This window comes from Vanacampus margaritifer, chromosome 4 (genome assembly GCF_051991255.1).
Source record: "Vanacampus margaritifer isolate UIUO_Vmar chromosome 4, RoL_Vmar_1.0, whole genome shotgun sequence".
NCBI classification, from domain to species: Eukaryota; Metazoa; Chordata; class Actinopteri; order Syngnathiformes; family Syngnathidae; genus Vanacampus; species Vanacampus margaritifer.
The window spans coordinates 14,182,501-14,204,744 of NC_135435.1; the positions used below are offsets into that span (position 1 = coordinate 14,182,501).

The 22,244-nt window shown below is 39.4% G+C and overlaps 2 protein-coding genes across 2 annotated transcripts in view; one reads left to right on the forward strand and one right to left on the reverse strand.

Moving 5' to 3' along the window:
* The window catches only part of pde3b (phosphodiesterase 3B), a 47,416-nt gene extending 38,850 nt beyond the window's left edge, over positions 1-8,566 (reverse strand). Inside the window, exon 1 of the mRNA XM_077562969.1 lies at positions 7,483-8,566. Within this exon, the coding sequence (XP_077419095.1) occupies positions 7,483-8,352 (870 nt within the window). The 5' untranslated portion in view covers positions 8,353-8,566. The remainder of the gene's footprint in view (positions 1-7,482) is intronic.
* Positions 8,567-9,831: 1,265 nt separating this feature from the next.
* On the forward strand, positions 9,832-21,057 carry copb1 (COPI coat complex subunit beta 1). Its single transcript, XM_077564364.1, has 22 exons — positions 9,832-9,994; positions 11,130-11,287; positions 11,414-11,643; positions 11,820-11,989; positions 12,224-12,338; positions 12,437-12,529; positions 12,613-12,750; positions 12,858-12,977; positions 14,693-14,800; positions 14,880-15,026; positions 15,132-15,277; positions 16,402-16,498; positions 16,577-16,737; positions 16,806-16,926; positions 16,994-17,221; positions 17,713-17,892; positions 18,006-18,150; positions 18,223-18,342; positions 19,843-19,988; positions 20,108-20,197; positions 20,375-20,530; positions 20,792-21,057. The coding sequence occupies exons 2-22, from the start codon at positions 11,197-11,199 to the stop codon at positions 20,849-20,851; spliced, it is 2,862 nt and encodes a 953-aa protein (XP_077420490.1). The 5' UTR covers positions 9,832-9,994; positions 11,130-11,196; the 3' UTR covers positions 20,852-21,057.
* The last annotated feature ends 1,187 nt before the right edge of the window (positions 21,058-22,244 follow it).

Consider the following 22,244-nt stretch of genomic DNA (forward strand, 5'->3'; position numbering starts at 1 on the left):
TATTGTATTATTTGTCTACATGTGTATATGTATTGTTTGTCTTCAAACATCCGTTGCTTCAGGGCTTATAACAGAGCAACATCGATGCTATTTGTTAGCCTGACAATGGTGTTTTGCATCGTGTGAACGTTAAGATAGCGGACTTTCCTAAAAGGCAAAGTTACGTGGTAGCATTAGACAGCTTGAAGTCTCTTTTTAGAATAATTATTCATTATATTCCAAAGTGGTGCTTGTTGCAATGTGAATTGAGTTGAGATTGTTGACATCATCCAATGCTCATATTTTTGTTTGTAAATCAAAGCAACGAGAGATCTATCTGCACTTGCATTACTCAATTAAGTTAAAAAGAGTCGTAACCCATTCTCCTCCCAACACTTCACTACTCATTTGTTGACAACACTTATATTAAAATGTGGTCTACATTTTTATCTCATCTACACCTGTGACGTTTTGAGGTTGCCGTCTTGCAGGGTAGTGACGCTGTTTCTGTGACAAAATCTGCCCACAGACAGCTGAACGCGTCATCCAAACGGCTTCTGTGGTAGTTATCTTCTCGCCCCATTAAGTGAACTCTCACGTACAGGCGCACGCACTTCAAAAAGTAAAAACAATGCAAGCCACATATAGGACAGCCGGTGAAGACATGAGGACACCTATGCATTGTCCAACATTGTGTCTTCATATACGATGCTCTCTAGCACTCCAGAATCGCACCTACAGTTGCCCACACTAAACAAACTACCTACAGGGTGTATTTATGTTTGTTTATGATTCAGAATCATTCACATCATTTGCATCAAATCATTGATTATTTCTCTCAACAGACACTGTTTGAATTAGGTTTTGGTAAGTTTAAAGCACAATTTAGACGACTCGCTCGTTGAGACTGTGTGATTTTAGGTGGAAAATTAATTCAAGATAATTGTAGGTTATATACGGAGATGGCATGAAAAAAACTGGCAGCAATAGGGACATTTATTTTCACTCATCTCCATTCCCCAGAAATTTTACACCAATGCAAGTTTGCTGTTAGTTAAATACATAACTGTTGTCTTTTAACTCATTCACTGCCATTGACGGCTACAGTATAAACGTCAAAAATTCATTTAAACTATTTCTATTAGTTTAACATTTTTTTTCCATTTTTGTTAATAAGAGTATGAAAACCTAAAAAATATATATATATTAAACATTTAGAAGAGATATAAAATGTGTGATTAATCGTGAGTTAATTATTGAAGTCATGTGATTAATTACAATTAAAAAAATTCAATCGCCTGACGCAATTTTAAAAAAAGAAAAGATTATAAAAAATTAGGGGCGCCAGGCGATTAAAGTTGCTGATTTACTATTATTTGTATTCAAAATAAAACATTTAGCATATGTATTCGTGATGTTTTTGTTTACATTTATTTAAGGAATGTTGAGATAAGGCACAGGCAGGTGTCAAATTCAGACGGTATGATTAAACTTGGGCCAAAGTATCTCAGTTTCACTGTATTGCTGCATTGCACACTTTAACATATAGTAGTAGATTACTTTGAAATATCTGAGTAATCAAAACAACAACTTTTATTCCTATTGAACATGAACACAATAACACATTTTGTTTTTAAAAAAACAAAAAATTCCACTGTGTGTACAAAATACTTCAAAATTAAACTTTAATATATTATGCAGTCTGTACTGAATGAGTATAAACCTACAACAACAATAATCAAAGCAAACTTATTTATTTTTTCCTGTAAAAACACTTCAAAATGAAATTTAAAGTAGCTGAAGTTAGTGTAAAAATCCTCCAGAGTCACAATGGTGCAAGACTTACGGTGTAATAGCCGTGATACCAGCTGAATTTAATTTTTGCACAACAGTAGAAGCAGTTTTCTTCTGAGCCTTTTTCACCCATTGAGCTTGTTCATGATATGTATAATTTTTTTCACGTGAACATTTCAAGTGATTCATACCCGATAACTGTGTTTACCTTAGAGAACACTTAAGCTTGTATGGTGTAGTATCCCTGTACGGACTGACTCGTCCTCAAATAGGTTTACAAGCAGATAACCTTGACAATCGGCATTACTGCACTGACAGGCAACCGTTGGCAATTAATTTCCTTTTTTAAGGTCTAATGTACCATATTGTTTACATCATATTTACTGTCACTGATTGTCGTCTTTTGATATCAAGCTTGCATATATGGGGTAGATCAAATCTGCAGTTGGAGAAAAAAAAAATTTTAAACAGATTTTTTTTCAAACATTTTTTTTGCATTAGTATTAACATGGGGTGGATTGACTTTGTTTTTATCGGACAGTTGGCAACAGTTTGAAACGTGTGTTACCAACACCTACAGGAGCATTCCACAAAATAGCACTTGAAACAGGTCAGGTCAATGAGTCACGTCTTAAAACTTAAAGACACCTCATCTGAAATCAGAGTCTTTGATTTCTCTACAGCTTGTGAATACAAAACATCCACATTCCTGTAATCTCACTGCATGCCGCTGTTCAGTAAAACTCAAAAGAGCATTTTGTATTAACTTTGCAGCAGTGAGCAAACAAATAACGCTGCGAACATCAACAGCTACTGTATAAAATAAAACTGAATACTGCTCACAAACTGCTGAAAGGCCTTGCAAACTCAATGTGCCTCCAACACAATGATGAATAAAACAACTACAGGAAACTAGTGACTAGTGACTCTGGACGTGTTTTGCTTGCTTTTTTGTTTTTAAGTTCTGTTGTCATTTGGAATAAAGCGTGACTCAAAAAAGAATGTGTGTGAGATAATGCCTTGGCCTCCAGTAAAGAACTGTGCTTTATGTGTGGACTAGGATTGCAATCATTGCACCAATAACAATACCAATATCAGTACAATACATCTTTATTCGTACTAGTAGAAATGCTCTGACACTACAATACTGATACCATTTTAGCAGCCTGACATTACCCTCCGTGAGCGTGCAAGGTGCAGATAGCGAACAGGTCTTCAAAAAGAGTGTATGTGTGCTTCCAGTTTAAGTTGACTGTAAAACGAACACTAAATAATGAAAATTGCACATTGTATGTTCAATAAAACACGTACCTTCATCTTATAAAAAATGTGACCCTGTAGACCAAAGTGCGTACAACAGAAGCGGCACATATACCTTCCGGGCAGGTGGAGTAGGATCCATGTCATGTAGCAATATTTGAAGGTAAAAATATTTATTTTTTTATTTTTTGTAAAATTGGTACTGTATTTGAGTGATTCTTATGTAATGCTCAATAAAGGTTTTTTTTGTTTTAAGAAAAATAAAACATGTTCACTATTGTAAGACATAGTGGCATTGTCAACTACATGCGCTTGGTATCAGCGAGCCCTCGAATTTAAGTTCTCCATCTAAAAAAGATATGATAGGTTACACTTCTTCCGTCAGCAATGAGCATTTGCTGTATACAAATGTTATTCTACAACATCAAATACTAGACAGATTAAACAAATGTCAAAACTTGGACCAAGAAATGCTATCCACAAGAAAACGCATCCCTGGCTGTCAAGTGCTAGTCAGTAAATCAACTGGCCGTCATTCTGATGCCTCCATTCCTCCATAGAGTGAGAAAAAACTTTTGCATCAGACACCTTCATATGCCAAATATATTCCAAGTATCTTGGTTTAAAATCAGCAGTGGTCTTTCTGTCATTACATAAACTAAAAATGGCTGACATGAGGGAATAATACATAATACTCTGTCAAATAGATAAAATTGAAAAAATGGCATACAGCATTTACAGAATAAGATATAAAACATATAAATAGATATCTTCACATCGTGGTAGTATAAAAAACTATTTTCTGTATTATTGCTTATGGTTAGCCTAACAACATAATTGCCATAGTCATTTTAAGTTACTGTCATCATAATAATATAAATTTAAAAAAAACACCAATGTATTTGCGGGGGGGGGGGGGGGAGGATTATTTGTCTGTGTAGATTCTCAGACATCCAGATCTCGGTAATCAGCAAAGACTGAATTAAAGCAATTGCACTCTTCTTGGTTATTTGAATCTTGTTTTCTGAAAACTTTCTGAAAATTGTGCTATTAGGCTAACGATGTGTAAACTAAAAAAAAAAGCACAGGTTTGTGTGGACATGGCCTGAGCCAGTCCTGTCAGATACAGTAACTGTTTGCCACCTCCCATGCAGCTCACAGCCTGAGGCATATTTGCATGATATCTGGGGATTGTCATGATACGATATGGCGTACTAACCAGATTAAAAGCCTTAATTAATTGCTTTGTTTGTCATATCTGGTCAGCTGCTGCATTGCTTGGCATTCCTGCTCAATGACAGTCATTGGAAGTCACGAAATACAAATTCTTACTGTCAGTACGTAAGTAGAGACTTAAAAGTATGTATATATGTTGTTTGTATTTTTACTTTTGCTTTTTACTCCCTACAGATATCTACTTCTAAAGCCCTTATCCCATTGAAGGATTTGCGAGTACTGGAAAAGGTAGCGAATGTCAGGGTTCATCAGGGTTCGTTCAAAGTTCTTGAAGTAAGGAAATTTTGAACATGTTCGTTTAGAGAACGCTTCACAAACGTTGTGACCTTGAACGAACCCTGACGATAATTCAACATTCGCTAGCTTCGCAAACGTTCGCCCCTCAGTGGGATACGAGCTTTACTTGGTCAAAATATGCTCTGTACTCTTTTAACTCTTTTACTGCCAAAGACGTTAAATGACGTTCTGCAAAAACCTACGGAGGAGCGCCAAAGACGTTAAAAGACGTCCTCCCATTTTTTTTTTTTTTTTTTTTGAAACGGGTGCTGGGAAGGCTTGCGGAGCTCTCCTGAAAGTTTTAAGCAGGTTTTTTGAGCCTAATGACTATTTTTGGCCCCTAGAGGGCAGCGATGACTCTCTTTTGACAAGATCGGGTGGGCGTCAGTAGAGGCGGAGCTAGAGCGTTGAGCAGGAGATCAGAATGGAAAACAAAGGAAAAATGGCGGCCGGTCGCGAGGAGCTCACGCCAGAGCCGTTTTTTTCAAAGACCAAAAGCATCGCTAAAAAAGCACATTGTTGATGACGATCATCATCATCGATGATGAAGATGATGGTGACTCCGTGGTTGGAAAGCATTGACGCGGCAGTAGAAGACGTTAGATGGAGCTAGATGGAGGAGGGAACGGACAATGGCGAGCGTTTGCAAGCAGCTCTACACTTACAAGACGAAAGGCATCGACCAACGCTAAAATAGTACATTGATATCCCTGATGATGAAGGTGAATCCGAGCTTGACGGCGAAATTGGAACCGGTGACGCGGCGGCTATGACGGTGTCGTAACGCGGAGCGCAACCGAGCACGCACAGGCGGACGTTCAATCGGACGACGGAGAGTGCCCCGAGTCCAATGCATATTCATCGGAGGAAGTGTGTACAGTCTGCTACTTGCTTTTTATTCCCCGGAAAAAAAGGCCGTCAAGAAAGTGTAACGTTTGCACGCAAAACGGACCAATGTGAAAGTGAAAGTAAACTGTGTGCGAGTCCTGGCGTCTCCTTGCACGCAGGAGAGCGTTACAAAAGGAAAAACTGTATTTGAAACATCCACATAATTGTAAGTAGTACCACAGTTGCACACATTTGTAAATAGTTTGCGAAATTGTTTTGTCAAATTGTTACACTGTTGAATGGAAATAAACGTATTTTGCAATCAAAAAACACTTTTTCATTGTTGGTGAAAGCATTTTATAGAAGTAAAGCACTATTTAGGTGTTTGTGGCATCATTCATGGACAAAAAGAAGTGTACAATTCACTAGAGTGCATGAAATAACATCGTTTCACAAAAAGCTCTTTTTCTCCGTTTTTTGTTTCAAAAGAGAGAATTTCGGTGAAAGTAACCATTTTCTATTGTTGATTACTGAAGAACGGAATAAGGTAGAAACAAACTTTTTTTTTCTGATGAAAGCTGAGAGTCCAATCTTTCATTTGGTAGTATGTGTGTTTCCATAGTCCAAACACAACATTTTCTGTGGACCTTGAAAGATCACTCAAAATGCTTAAATCGGCTGGCACTGGCGACAACCCGTTTTTGAAAACGTCTGGCAGTCAAAGAGTTAAATAGGGATGCACGATAATGCTATTTTCAACCGATGCCGATAAACCAATAATTTAGAAAGTGCCGATGTTGACAACCGATAAGTAAGTCAATAATTGTTTGCAAAATGAACTTGAATATAAATATACTTTTGAGTCCCACTATAAGTCTAACATATACAAATACATTGAAACATAAAGCACATGGAGCCATTTTTTTTATATCTGTCCTTCAAAGACAACCAGTAACTTATTTTGTTTAAAAAATGCAACAAAAAAAGGAGGAGTTGGGCACAACTTGAGCCACAAACACAACAGATGGACCAACGTGGCGTGTCTATTATGAACGGCGGTATCTTTATTATCTGGTTCATCTGTATGACGTCAAATTGGTTGATAATTGACGATAAATATCGCCAGATTTCTTTAATACCTGGTTTATCTGTTTGACGCCAAATTGGTCGACAATTGCCGTGTAGTGTGAGTGAGTGGGTCATTCCTAAGCTTGAAGACAATTTAAGCACCAACATTTTTTAATCTTTTACTTTTCAACTTTTGTGATGCACTAAAGAAAAACTGGCAATAGAACATCATTTGATTGGACGCGCGCAACCATCAACATGTCACTAATGAGATATTTTGTTTGTCACACAGTGATGTGCTGTGTTTAGTGCAACCCCGTCAAAGATTCTCAACGAAAAACCTTTTTTAATATTGCCGAACAAAAATCCTTTGTAATTCAATAAAGAAAGTTGTTGTTTTTTAAATATTAAATCTTATTTGGGTCAATCAACTTTTATAAGTCTTTTTGGCAGTAGTTCCTACTTTCACTAGCCTTTCTTTTTACACAAGAACCTGTACTTCTACTTAAATACAATACGAGTACTTTGGCTACCTGTACTTTTGTACTTCAAGTAGAGACTCACTAAGAAATGTACTTTTACTTTTTTTATTTTAACTAAATGAGTTGAATCAGTACTTTTACCAGAATTTTTAAAGATTTTTTTATGAAAGAATGCAATTTCTATAGTAATTAAGTACAGACCAGAGGGTAAGCGTTTTTGCATGTTGATCAATGCAATTTCTGTAGTGTTGTACTTAAGTACACTTCAGAATCTGTACTTATTTACTTTTACTTAAAAAAAACAAGTTGAATCTGTACCTGTATCCTTTTTTACATAATACCTTAAAATGAACTTAACAGAATACAGTACAGTACAGATTATCAATATTTTTGTCACCTATGCTTAATGTATTGTGGTGCATTTATCACGACTTTGTATGTTTCCTAGCAGCTAGTGCCCGCGCCACGCTGTGTTTTCCTCCCCTAGTGAACATGTGGGCCTTGTTGTTGTTGGGCCCGCGACGTCAACAAACGTGGAAGTGCGCGAAAGTGCACGTACCTGCTCTCGGGATATGCATGGTAAAGACGGTCTCCGGGGCATTTTACAGCTGCCATAATAACTGCTTGAAGTTTCTCCCAGCGACACACAACTGGAGCGTCTCCTGGCTCTGATGACGGGCACCTTGTCCTCCGTGGCGGAGCCTCCACTCGGAGCGCACCCGGACGGGTAACATCGGTCGAAGCCGAGCCCCAGCAAAGATCCGCACAGCCCGGCGACGCAGGCGAGCAGCGGCCTGAGGAGCGGCGGAAGCCCGCCTAGGCTGGTGAAGGAGAGCAGCCACACCACGCTGGCGAAGAGCAGGACGAGCACGCTGTGTTTGAGCTTGAGCGTGGGGACGAGCGTTAGGAGCCCCACGCATCCCAATACGAACAACAACCTGCCCACCATTTGCATCTGGTGCTGCTCCTCTCCCCATTGCAAGAAGCGAAGCACCACGAAGTCCCCGAGGTAGCACGACGCCGGCAGCGACAGGAGCCACCAGTGGCTGCCCTCCTCCTTCTTCTTCCTCCGCCTCAGGTAGAAGGTCAGAAAGAAGAAGGCACATCCGATGCTGAACAGGGGACTAGCGGACTGCGAGAAGCCCGTCACCAAAGTCCGCAAATCCCATCGCGAGTCGCTCGGCGAGCTCCGGGAGAGGAGCACGGAAAGCGTCAAAACAACAACGGCGCCGACATAGACGGCGGAAACTCTGAAGACCTTGGAGCCGAGGAGGTCTTCGCCCAACAAAAAGCCCCTGTGGTGGTCCTCTTTGAGGGGGGTGACGCAGCTCTTCACGTAGCCGTTCCTGAAGCCGTCCGAGCTGCTGCCTCCGTCGTGGTGGTGCCTCGCTTTAGCGTGTGCAGCCTCTCTTTGCTCCCGCGCGGCCATGGCTCGACGACGGCGACGCGTCGTCCGTCCCCCCCGCGCCAAAGCCCCACTCGACGGTCTATTCTCGTCGCGCTAACGCTGGACTACATGACGGCGAAGTCGCTCCATGGTCGGTCCCAGTAACATGCTCCAGCAGTGGCACTGAAGAATGAAGGTGAGATGTTGTTTTTACAGCGAACGGCTTCGATGGCGCCGCCTACAGGCCACAACTGGCATTGCATGGACTCGTGGTCGCTCCGATTTGATGGTGGTGACGGGCTGTAAACGCCAGGGGCGTATCTTGTTATCTGGGGGCTAGAAGGCAAAAATACACCACTCTGCTCTTAAGTTCAAGTTTTTCAAAAAGTGAATGTGTAATTAGGTCAATGTCCTGCTTTTCAAATCAATGGCAAGTATCTGACAGCTATTTTATTTTGAAATGGCTTGGTCAGAACCAACAAAAAGCCAAAAAATGGTCACAATAACGCCTAGGGGTTAACTGATTAGTTACATGAGGGTCATTCCAATGAATCAGTGCCATATCACCTATACAACAGAAATGTATGACACAATTATCTGGAAAATGTGTTATGTTTTGTTTTTTTAATCAAATGATACCAGCTTCAATGTCTGCTGCCAGTTTAGTGTGTCTAAATAGTACTTCCTTACTGTGTTTGAAATATTATATATTTTTAAAACATTTTAATCACTGTTCATCAATTATTCCAGACAGATCTCAAAAGTTGAGTGTTTGTGGCACACACAATTTACACACACTGTAATAAAGCAAGTAAAACAAATTGTGCTGTTTTCTTTTGTTTGCTTCAGTATTGGTAGTTAGGTCGTTTCCAGTTGTATAAGTAAATTATTTAATAAAATGATTTTTTATTTTTATTTTACAGTTTATTCTGTTGATAAATAGTTAGTATGTATATCTACGTGAAGTTACATCATGCTCCACTGAGGGGCAGTGCAAATCACAAAAACTTTCCAAACACTGTTGGCCAGTAAAGTACAGTAGGCCTACTGTGATTGCTATTGAATAACAATTAGATTTTGACAACAATTACAATTAGTTTAATACAATTTAAAACTGTGTATTTCGAAATTATCTTTTTGGTCAAACATGATTTTGTTTCCTTCAACCGATTGTGGAGATGCGATAAATGACGAGTTGAGGAGACGGAGGCAAATCAAATACTGACTGACAAGGGCGGCAAGGAGTAGACATTATTTTTTAGGGCGAGGTGGGAGTATGAGGTTTCTTGTATCAACAGGAAAATAGAGATTAAAGTGGTGAGTCGGTGCTTCATTTGTGTACAGAATAAAAGAGACATTTTGTTATTTTACATAAAAATAAAGTAATTCTAGAACAATCCAAGATGGTTTTGATTGTTGTTCAACTGTTGTTGTTTGATTCTCGCTGACCATGTTTTCTACGACGTAATGTTTTTAAATCGCTTTGTCGTTCGCTCCGTGTAATTTGACCTTCCTGAGACACCGTAGCAGTGATGTGGCTCTGAACCATTCAGGCTCCACGTCACGAGGAAGTAGTGGCGACCCGAAGAGACATTTTAACAAGCGGGGCGACTGACTTTTATAAATGTAAATAATACATCTTCCCTAGGAAGGAAGCTTTGTCAGCTGTTGGCGGTAATTCGAGGTAAACTATTTATGTGGCTTTTGTTACTACTGCTAACCATGCAGATATGTTTTATTTGGAGTCAGATAGCGAGCTAGCATTAGCATCCCTGTCCTCCATTTCAATGCATTGGCCTAGAGAGAAGCTGCCGCTAGCCTATGGTTGCTAATTTGTTGTTACTCATATTGCGTGTACTGTATTCTTCCATTTATCGAATGAGGAACTCATTGTTGTTCGCGTGTATAAATAAAAACATCTTGCGTTGCCGTAGAACAGCGCGGATGTTAGCGTGGCACGGGTGTCAATACACTCCCAGATACTACGTGTCACTTCATTCAAATAGGGCAGTAAGTCGCATTTTGCATGCTTATCGTTATCATTTTTTAGGGATGGAGCTTTTACCTTGGACTCTCTCCTCTTTTAGACACATGCCAATATTAGCCCACAAACAATACAAACTTACTTGGCTTTACGACCCATGAATGATGGAGCAAGTTAAATGGTTCTTTATCTGTTGATCTTAGTGCCAACAAGTGTTGCATATAAGTATTAATTGATGCATGCCTTAATTTATACATATAACTGCATTTGAATTAGTAAAGTACAAATAGATTAGAAGATACAACAATGCAATACAACGCTGTTTATTTTTGTTTTAGTCTAGCTCTGCAAATGATTCATGTAAGGGACAGGTTGGGTAAAGCATTTTTTTTTTTTATGTATTTGTTTGTTTTAAGCCGCAAGACTTGATTAACCAAGAACTAATCAAATATGAATACGTTAATTGGCTAAAGTAAAACACTTTGTTTAATTTAAATTTGTCCTAATCCTTACATATCTGTATTCCTCCATGAAAGCAGGTTTACATGTTAAGGACCAAACAGAGTGAATCATAATCATTAATCAGTTTACGTTAGTGGATTTTCGACTCTTTGAATTTGAAATAATGTACTGTATTTGAATAACAGGAAGGGAAATTCAATCACTAACCCCCAAAAATATTGGCAGATTATTCAATTATTACAATAAACTGTTAGTTCCAGCGCTAATCTGTGTAGCAAATTTCTTTAACTGGATATGTTCTCTATCATTGAGTAAATTTACTGATTTTGTTCTTCATCATTCAGTAACTTTACTTATTTTTTGCTTACTGCAGGTGAAAAGACAGTCAGTGATTAGTGATTCTTTGGGTTCTTCAACACCATTCCAAGTCCAGCGGCAAAATGACAGCTGCAGAGAACGTGTGCTACACTCTGATCAATGTCACTTCTGACTCAGAGCCCCCATCAGAAGTCAGCCTCAAGACTGATCTGGGTAATTGATTCTTGTAGATTTTTCTGATTGAGTCTTACGGGATGTAAAAGTCTGAATTTTGCTCATGTGGACGTTTCTGTGATCAGTGTACAATGTTAATCATTGTTTTGTTCTTCAATTCTACAGAAAAAGGGGATATTAAAGCGAAAACTGAGGCACTGAAGAAAGTGATAATCATGATCCTCAATGGGGAGAAGTTGCCTGGTCTGCTGATGACAATAATCCGCTTCGTGCTGCCTCTTCAAGACCACACCATCAAAAAACTGCTCCTTGTGTTTTGGGAGATTGTGCCTAAAACCACTCTGGACGGCAAGCTTCTTCAAGAGATGATCCTGGTCTGTGACGCCTACAGGAAGGTATGCTAACAAATGTTTCATAATGCTGGAGATTAGCTTTAGAGCAGTGGATAGTTTAATATCAGGATGTCCAATATGCATACACTTATGTAGTGATGTCATAAAAAAAAAAATGCTGTTGTAAAAAATAAAAATATATTTGTCAGCTAATATGGAAGGTCTTGCATGAATTGTAGGACCTGCAGCACCCCAATGAGTTCATCCGAGGCTCCACCCTCCGTTTCCTGTGCAAGTTGAAAGAGTCTGAGCTGCTTGAGCCTCTCATGCCAGCGATCCGTGCTTGCTTGGACCACCGACACAGTTATGTCCGGCGGAATGCTGTCCTGGCTATTTACACCATCTACAGGTAGAAGTTAAGAACTATTTAAAAATGACGTGTTATGGAGAAGGTGCTTTTTAGTTGGAGCGCCTGCCCACGGTGGCTCATTTGCATGAGATAGGACAGCCCCCTCTTAGGTGAAATGAGGGCTGTAATTATTGTTTAACACACTCCTTGGAACTGTTCATTAGTGGAATTATGGCTACTGCTAATGTTTTTGTAGAAATGGCACACTCATGTGATAATAATTTTTTGGTTCAGGAACTTTGAACATCTCATCCCGGACGCTCCCGAGCTGATCCATGATTTTCTTGTGAATGAAAAAGATGCAAGCTGCAAGAGGAATGCTTTTATGATGCTGATTCATGCAGATCAGGTCGGTGACACAACAACCATGTATACTTTTATTGTTGTTACAAGTAACTTGACACAACCAGTCATGATGAGCCAACTAAATTCAATTATTCCCACTAGGATCGAGCTCTGGATTACCTAAGCACGTGCATTGATCAAGTTCATACTTTTGGAGATATCCTCCAGCTTGTCATTGTGGAGCTGATTTACAAAGTAAGTTTTTTTTGCCCTTCAGCACTATTAAAACAAAGTAACCTCCCAATCCCCTGAAAAAAATTGTTCCCGCTCCCCATAAGGTGTGTCATGCAAACGCTTCTGAGCGTGCCCGCTTCATCCGGTGCATCTACAACCTGCTTCAATCCTCCAGCCCAGCTGTAAAGTATGAGGCAGCTGGCACGCTTGTAACTCTCTCAAGTGCACCCACGGCTATAAAGGTACACTGGCAAGATTTTTGACAAATATTGGCCTGACTAGTAAACTATAGGAACTGATAAAGAGAATTCATTATTATAATATAACTGTGTATCATGCATATTTACAGGCCGCTGCCCAGTGCTACATTGATCTGATTATCAAGGAGAGTGACAACAATGTTAAACTCATCGTCCTTGATCGTCTGATTGAGCTGAAGGAGCATCCCACTCATGAGCGTGTACTCCAGGTATTTGAAATTCTCGGATGAAAAGAGTGTATAAAAGATAGACAAAGAAAGTCCGAAGTCTGGAATCATTAAAAAAAAAAAAATCTAATTTAAATGTGTCAACTGCAAAGTAGAATTAATCACAGTCACCATCGCCTTTTATAACATATTGTAAGGTCAAGGAGAGATACATCCTCCAGTCCACTTTTATTCACTTTACTGAATAAATGTTAACAAAATAAATATGTACAAATTACATTAATACATGAGCTGCTAGGGCTGCAACTGACACCCATGTCACTCGCCAGGTCAGGCCCCACCTTTAAAAGCTGCGCACACTCAAAACTCACAGAAATTACCCGGAATGATAACCAGAGATGGGGAAAGTACTGACATTCTGTACTTGAGTAAAAGTACAATTACTTGCATAAAAAAATACTTTAGTAAAAGTACTCATTCAAATAATTAAAAGTTTTTTTAAAAAGTACAGGCTCTAAAATGTACTTCACACGTAAAAGTAAAAAGTATTTTGACCGGATGTTTCTTCCTCGTGTGATGTAATTTGAAGACAATTAAATTTAAAAGATCAACCTTTAAAAATGACTAAATCGTATCATGAAGCCCTTGCAACATTTTTTTTTACTCCTCTCGAAGAAAGAAATTAAGTTTCCACTGCATCAACCAAGTATGCCCCTATACTGACTGCCTACGAGCTGTATATGTCTAATTTATACGTATACCATATCGTTTTATACAGTAGTCTGCTCGGGCTATCGGCTATCCAGTCATATATTCAGATCAGTGCATTAATCAGGGCCAAGCTAACGAAAGGGTAATGATTATTTAGCTTTACTGTACCATACCTCGATAAGTTGCTTCAGATTGGACGGGAAATTCTTGCCAGCGGCTAGCTCGTGGACTTAAAGTTTACACAGGACACAAACACAATGCATTCGCCATGAATTGTTCTTCAAGCCGACCAACGTGAACATTCCCCGCAGGTAAGGTGGGCGGACTTGGTAGCCAGCCGACTCGCTAGCTCCTTCTCGCGTCCATCATTTTTACAGTTTCAATCTCGTTTCAACTTTGACACTCTCCATCGCGCCATCTCATAGGTTGAGATAGAGCCTATCACAAGCGGGGATATCGGGGACCGTGTGTAACGCTTCATATGATTGGCCGAGCAAGGAACATTGACCGGAGTTTTTGCGCTCCTCTTTTTAATCGTCATGCATGTAAAACAAAAGTAACGAGTAACGATCCTCTGTGTTGAGAATATATTGAATAAAAAGTACAGATACTGTTTTTAAAATGCAACGGATAAAAGTAAAAAGTATTCTAAATAATAAATACTCCGTGAATTACAGTACTGAAAAAAAATACTCAAGTACAGTATTTGTACTTCGTCACTTCCCATCTCTGATGATACCCCCAAGTGAATGAAGATGAAAATACCTCCACCTCACCGCACATTCTGTTGTTAAAAAAATCCAAATACATTTTTATTCAAATCAATCAATAGGATAATTTGTAGATTAATGAATTCAAAAATTATTTGATAGCTGACAAATGTATGGTGAAAAAAAAAAAGTCCAGAGTGTGGAGCTGTTGTACAAAACACTTAATTACTGCAAATTCACTTGACCAGTGTACAAATTTGTACAAGCATATATTTAATGTACGGTGCCAACATGTGACACCGTTGTCAATGACTACAACCCCTTCCTATAACCCAGGACCTTGTGATGGACATCCTTCGTGTTCTCAGCACTCCTGACCTGGAAGTGAGAAAGAAGACCTTGCAGTTGGCGCTGGACCTCGTGTCATCACGCAACGTGGAAGAGGTCTGTCGAGTCACTCGCATGTGTTCTGTTTTCATGTATGTGTGCCGTTTCACATATTTGTTATTGTGCCCCTTTCCAGTTGGTGATCGTTTTGAAGAAAGAGGTGATCAAGACCAACAATGTGACTGAACATGAAGACACAGACAAGTACAGGCAGCTCTTGGTGCGCACTCTTCACTCTTGCAGTGTTCGCTTCCCTGACATGGCAGCCAATGTCATTCCTGTGGTAAGCTTTTTTTTCTAGAATGTCTTAAAAATGTCTTAAATCTGATGTCAAGCAAAACAATGTTTTTGTTCCCATATGTGATATTTATATTTGATGTATTTTCAGCTGATGGAATTTCTTAGTGACACTAATGAAGCGGCCGCCGCTGATGTGCTGGAGTTTGTGCGAGAAGCCATTCAGAGATTTGAAACCTTGAGACCGCTTATCATTGAGAAGATGCTGGAAGTCTTTCATGCTATTAAAACGGTCAAGTAAGTCTATACCATCTATACTTACTTGGGGGGAAAATGTAACTATTTTATAACAGCTAATGTGAACAAAACGTAAGCAAGGATGAAATTCATGTGCTTACAGCAGCCGCTGATGAGTACATCATTTTCTGAAATGATGAACACGGCGACCACTGTTACATTTTCCACCACACACAGGAAACGAGGCGCATTTCACACTACGCTTAATTCGTCACGTTACTTTATAAAGTCCTCCATCACAGATAGTACTGGTGTTATGTTTGAGTATGTCAATACGGTGTGATTATTCGGTGGAAGTCACCCTTGGTCAATATTGCACGAGAAGGGAAAGAGCTACAAAGGATATTCAAATCATTTCATTAACTCATTCACTCCCAGCCATTTTCACTGAAGCAACCCCTTTAGCTCCCGGCTGTTTTACTGAATTTTGACAGATTTTGCAAGGTCCACAGAATATTCAATTATTTTGCTATAAAACATGGAACCTACCAAAAGAAAGACAAGAGTATCTTCCTTCATTAGGACAAAAAAAGTACATTTGTATCCGTTACCGTTCTGCAGCAATTAGCATTAGAATATAGCTAAGTTTTATCATTATTCACAAACCTGTTCAAAACAGTGGGGAAAAGAGCTTGTTGCAACATGGCCCTGGCCTGATCTCATATACTCTGCTGCCGCCTGCTGGCCGTTTTTTGTTATAACTACCATTGCTTTAAGCGACCTCCATGTCAAAAGCTGTATCAAAGCCTTTGGTATAAAAAATGTATAAATATTTTTTTAGGAGTGAAGGACAAAGTATTAAAAAACATTCATACGTTTTTGGGTTTGAATGTGTTAAACAGAACTTTTGAGGTGATGTTTTCAAGTCTAATCTTTGTTCAGACAATTTAATATATGGTTTATGGTTATGTGCAAGTTATTTTTTTTTTAAATGTAATTATGGAATTTTTTAAACAAATTTGTACGTGTCAAAGGCCGTTTGGGGATTATTTTTAACTGTTTTAGCTGTGTTAGTGTCCTTGGATCAGTGGTTGGTTGGAGGGTTGATTTTAATTCATACATACAGTACACAGTGCAACCCATTTGTGCCAAATCAGTTTGAGACCGTGTGCATCACTCTACAGAATCTACAGAGGAGCGCTGTGGATCTTGGGTGAATACTGCAGCACAAAAGAAGACATTCAGAGTGTGATGACAGAAATTCGCAGATCACTGGGAGAGGTATGCATGTCACATAATGTGTTGCGTAGCCTTCGCAAAGTACGTCACTAATACCTGACTTGTTCTTTAATTGCACAGATCCCTATAGTGGACAACGAGATAAAGAAAGAGACAGGAGAGTTGAAGCCAGAGGACGAAGTGAGTGCCACTCCAGCTCAGAAGCTGGTGACAGAGATGGGCACTTATGTGACCCAGAGCGCCCTCAGCTCTTCCAGGCCTTCCAAAAAAGATGAGGATCGGTACAAAACGTCTCGGAAAATCTGTGCATTGTATTTTGTCAGCCCACTCATTATTTGTTGCTGTTCAGGCCTCCGCTGAGGGCCTTCCTGATGGATGGTGACTTTTACGTGGCTGCTTCCCTGGCCACTACCCTGACCAAAGTGGCTTTGCGCTACGTTGCTATTGTCCAGGACAAAAAGAAACACAATGTAAGTTTGTCTTGCCTACACTCATGAAACAATATACATGTCCATCTAACTTTACTCTCTTTGTTAGGCTTTTGTTGCAGAGGCCATGTTGATCATGGTCACTGTGCTGCACCTGGGCAAGTCGTCGCTGCCCAAGAAGCCAATTACAGACGACGATGTGGACCGAATCTCACTGTGCCTCAAGGTCCTGTCAGAGTGCTCGCCGCTTATGAATGACATTTTCAACAAGGAATGCCGCAAATCCCTGTCACATATGCTGACTGTCAGACTGGAGGAAGAGAAGCTTTCACAAAAGGTAATGCCTCTGGACTCCAACCTGATGACAGTAGACGCCTGTTAATATTCCCATCCATCCACGTCATTGTATTTCCAAGTCACTATTCTGCTCAATGTGTTTCTTTTCCTAAAAAGCTTATTTTGTCCGCTTTTTGGTCAGAAGCCAATGTTTTTTGTGAAGCCAAACCATGTTCTACTGCCAATTGCAAAAGAACAGGAGAAGCTCAAAACAAACGGGTTTTTTTCTGGTGAACGATTCTACTCTTTTACTTAGGTAGCTTTGGTGCTTATTGTCAGAGAACACAAATATTCTGTGGGTCTTAAAAGATCTATCTAACTGTCTAAAACAGCTGGCAACATGGGGAACTCTGTTTTGAAAACGGCTGCCAGTGAATGAGATAAGATACACCTTGTAAAAATATAATTGGATGCCCCCTTATGGCTCACCTGTTATTTGGACAATGCTTGGTCCAAATGCCATTTTCTTTCTCTTTTTCTCCTTGCTAACAGAAAGAGTCTGAGAAGCGTAACGTAACGGTGCAGGCAGACGACCCGATCTCCTTCATGCAGCTTACAGCCAAAAATGAGACGACCTCTAAGGAGGACCAATTCCAACTCAGTCTGTTGGCTGCTATGGGCAACACTCAAAGGAAGGAGGCGGCTGATCCCCTGGCTTCAAAACTCAATAAGGTACTCATTCCTGCTTCACCAGCAGACAAGAAGCATTTCCACGGTAATCAACAACTCTCATCACTAATGAGCAGCAATCTTTGCACTTTCTGTTTTTGTCTGTGCCCTTATAGGTGACCCAGCTGACAGGTTTCTCAGACCCAGTTTACGCTGAAGCCTATGTCCATGTCAACCAGTATGACATTGTACTGGATGTGCTGGTAGTCAACCAAACCAGTGACACGCTCCAGAACTGCACCCTCGAGCTCGCTACGTTAGGTAGTTTCCCTTCACTGTCAGTCATCTTGGTTTTATTGCGTCGGTTCTCTTTTAAAATTCATGTTTCCACAGGTGACCTCAAGCTGGTTGAGAAGCCTTCCCCGCTTACTCTGGCCCCTCATGACTTTGCGAACATCAAGGCCAACGTCAAAGTGGCTTCGACTGAGAATGGCATCATCTTTGGCAACATAGGTAGAAATAGTGTACAATTCAACAAGACATTGTACTGTTCACACTGCGTGGAAAAAAAATCTGATACATGTTGCATATTGGCAACAAAAAAATTATAATAATAATTCAGCTGCAATGTGAATGTAGCCTCAAACAGTATAAGAACATTTTGGAGTTTGCATCAATGAACTTGATCTTCATGGCAACATTAAGTAGTCTAACTGGCAAAGTACAGTCTTCTGGCAGTTAATGTTAGTACAGTGCGCATTAAAGATAAAAGAACCGGCAGAAGCTCACTCAGAACTTTTCAATTGGTCTCAACACATGTTCTTGGTTTGCTACCAGCCTCTCTCACTCCGTCACACACGGAAAGAGACAATCTCAACCAGCTGATCCCAGCGAGGATTTATGTACAACACCAGTAGGTGCAAAAACTGACCCGTATTTTACCTTTGGCCACAATGTGGAGTGGGAACTTGGTTAAGCTAAAAAGCAAACGTTTTAGCAAGGAGTTAAAATTTAGTCCGCTGGTGGCTGGCGCTCTCCTTTACACTTCAATGGATACATGTTCAAATAAGTGGACCAAGGTATGTTGTAGATAAAGCACATTAGTATATTCCATTTGCCATTTTGATTACATCAGATTTTTCATCTGTTCAACTATGACGTGTGTTTTTCCCACCAAAAAATGCTAAATATATGAATCAATTCGCAACCCAATTGCCAACTTCAGCACAATTAGAGAATCGGGTTTTATTCATAAAAAAGTATATTTGAATGTTTTTAGCCATTGTAAAATTTTGCACAGTTTGAACATTAACACTGTGCTTAGATTCAGAAAAATAAAAACCTAAATTTAATTTATTAAATTAAAATGTATTGCACAAAAAAAAAAAAAATTAATACGTAATTTGAATAGGTTTTAAATAAATATATGCAAACGTATTGTACTTGAAAGTTAAATATAATGGAACTGTGTTCAATAAATGAAAAATACATTTTTAAAGGCTAAAGTTCTATTCTAAGTGGGGCCCACTAGACGTATGAGTTAAACAGGACCATTTTGTCACAGTTGCTCATGTCTCGGCTAACAACTAACCACGGTTCAGCTTCAGAAAACAGGTTAGCTGTGATTGATCGTTACTTGAGCTCTGAGCAACTGTGATGTCAGTTTAAGTCGACAGCAAGTGGAAGTTCAAGACAAAATGGCTGCCCCCTAAGATGAATGAAAACGAGTATATTTTGCTGCTTAATTAATATTCCACCAACGCAATATAAATCAGAATGACATTTTTAGATTGTGGGTGCGCACACATATTGTAAAAAAAAATATTTGGGTTAACTTCCCCTTTGAGTTGCTGTATGTAACATTATGCACAGTTTGAAAATTTAATCCAGTGATTTTTAATTTTTTTTTAATTTTGCATGTCACTAGGGGGAGCCCGTGGTACTTGTTACAATTGAGAATCACTGGTTGATAACATGTTGGTGGAACATAAAGTTTTTCTGCTTTTTCCATAGTGTATGATGTATCCGGAGCTGCAAGCGACCGGAACTGCGTTGTTCTCAGTGACATCCACATTGACATCATGGACTACATCCAGCCAGCGTCCTGTACGGACGCTGAATTCAGACAGATGTGGGCTGAATTTGAGTGGGAAAACAAGGTGAGCTTTGGAATTCTGCTCGACGCTGGCGTTTATGACAGACTCCCTCTTCAGTAGTACTATGTGTAAGGAAACATGATTTATGTATCAACCAATTATCTGTTGTTTACTCCTGGTAGGTGACAGTGAACACAAACATCATTGATTTGAATGAATACCTCCAACATATCCTCAAGTGCACGAACATGAAATGCCTGACTCCAGAGAAGGTTTGTTCTCCCCTAAGTGAAAGCAAATGAAAATAATTAGAATTCTTCTGCTTACTTGTGATGTATTTTGTCCTGCTGTGTGTCACTTCAACATAATAATTATATGCCAACATGGTGGACACATGGAAATACTATTGTTTTTTTTAAATATTTGTATCTTTGTCTGTGGTCAACCAGGCATTGTCCGGCTTCTGTGGTTTCATGGCCGCCAACCTTTATGCCCGTTCTATCTTTGGCGAAGATGCCCTGGCTAATGTCAGCATCGAGAAACCCATCCACCTGGGACCTGATGCGGCTGTCAATGGACACATACGCATTAGAGCCAAAAGTCAGGTGGGTCACTGCTGCTTCAGTATGAGTATGATGACTGTTAATTGTCATGTCAAGTAAACTATTAATATAATGTAAAGCACTATTTGTCTTATTAAAGATGTTACAGATGCATTTATGTTTGTAGGTACTGTAACAGATTAAAGGTGTTTCAAATCATTACAAAGGGAATAAAAGATTTAATATGCACTTGTTTTGAGGTCACATAACAAATTTGAAACCTGACTGGAGTCTTGCAATAAATCATATTTGTCTGTTCTACAGGGGATGGCCTTGAGCTTGGGCGACAAGATCAACCTCTCCCAAAAGAAGTCAACTCTCTGAAAGAACTTTTAGTGCAACTAGACACTTCTGACTTTTTAAAAGTCAGCCAATCTATGTATCATCCCTTCTGCTCCCTTGCATCTCTGCACATTTACTTTTCTGGATGTGTTTTTTTTTTTTTTTTACACGCATCACTCGTCTCCGATATCTACTCATTTCTGGTTCATTTTAAATAAATGTCCATTAAAAGATCCACATAAAATGGATTCATTTGTTCATTCATTGATATGCTGTATCCAAAATGATTGTATTGGGTTTTAATGCACATTTCATATTTTTCACCTTAACGGACCAATTACTTGTTTGAAAGACCAACCACTCAGAAACAAAGTTGGAAGATATACTTCATGATACTACCCGATTTTACTCATATATTTGATATTTATTTACGACAGAGAAGCAGGAGTCTTATCAGGAGGTAGACTTTTGATAAAGGCGTTATTGTACAAATTTGTTTCTCTATGTCATTTTGATCCTGTGTAATATTTTTACTTAGAATACTGAGCGTAAAAAGAACATACAGTAAAACATAACATTGCAATAAATGTTGAAAACACTGTCTGCCAGTATTTCGGTTGTGGCATTTAACAATCACATGGATGATTGGGATATCTTCTGTACTAGAGGCAATTTGAAGAATTTGAGGCATTTCTTTTGGCACTCATTATGCTTTAGCTATAATTTTACAGCTTTTGCAATCACAGAAAGGCCTTTATTTACAGCACATCGTAGTCACAAAATCAAATTCATGTGATGCAACCAAACCAACAGGATTATAGTCTGCCACATGGGAGGGGGGGGTCAAGTTTGACACTGGGTGAATGCAGCTAAGGTTCCAGTCATTCTTTGTGCAATAATCGCATAAAACCACAGTATAGGCATTTGTGAGAAACCATACATTAACATACAATGTTACATTAATATCGAATTATTCACTAAGATATTGTGATTTGAAAGAGACGTGTTTAGTCACAAGTGGAGGGACTCGCACTTGAAACTGCATAGCTGTGGAACTAACGCCAGGCTGTAATTGGAATTCCTCACATGCCTGATATGTTGCACAGTGTGAGGTTGATACGGAAATTCTCCTGTCAGGGCACTGAAATTCACAGTGGCAACATGAAATAATCAGACCTCATAATCCTCCTCACGAACCTATAGGAAAGTCCGTCATTTCTGATACCTAGTTTGGACAGAAACAATCCGCATTCCCCTGCGGGCTCCACGCGGCGGTTTGGAGTCTAGTGACACTAGATGGCGTCATGGTCCTTAGAGAAGTTGATCAGATTTGTCAAACTGGCATTGTTGTCATGCCTGAGGTCACATGTACTGACTGTAAACTTCAGCATCAGTGGAGTGGGAGCGATGTTCTCAAAATAATTCATATGCGGGA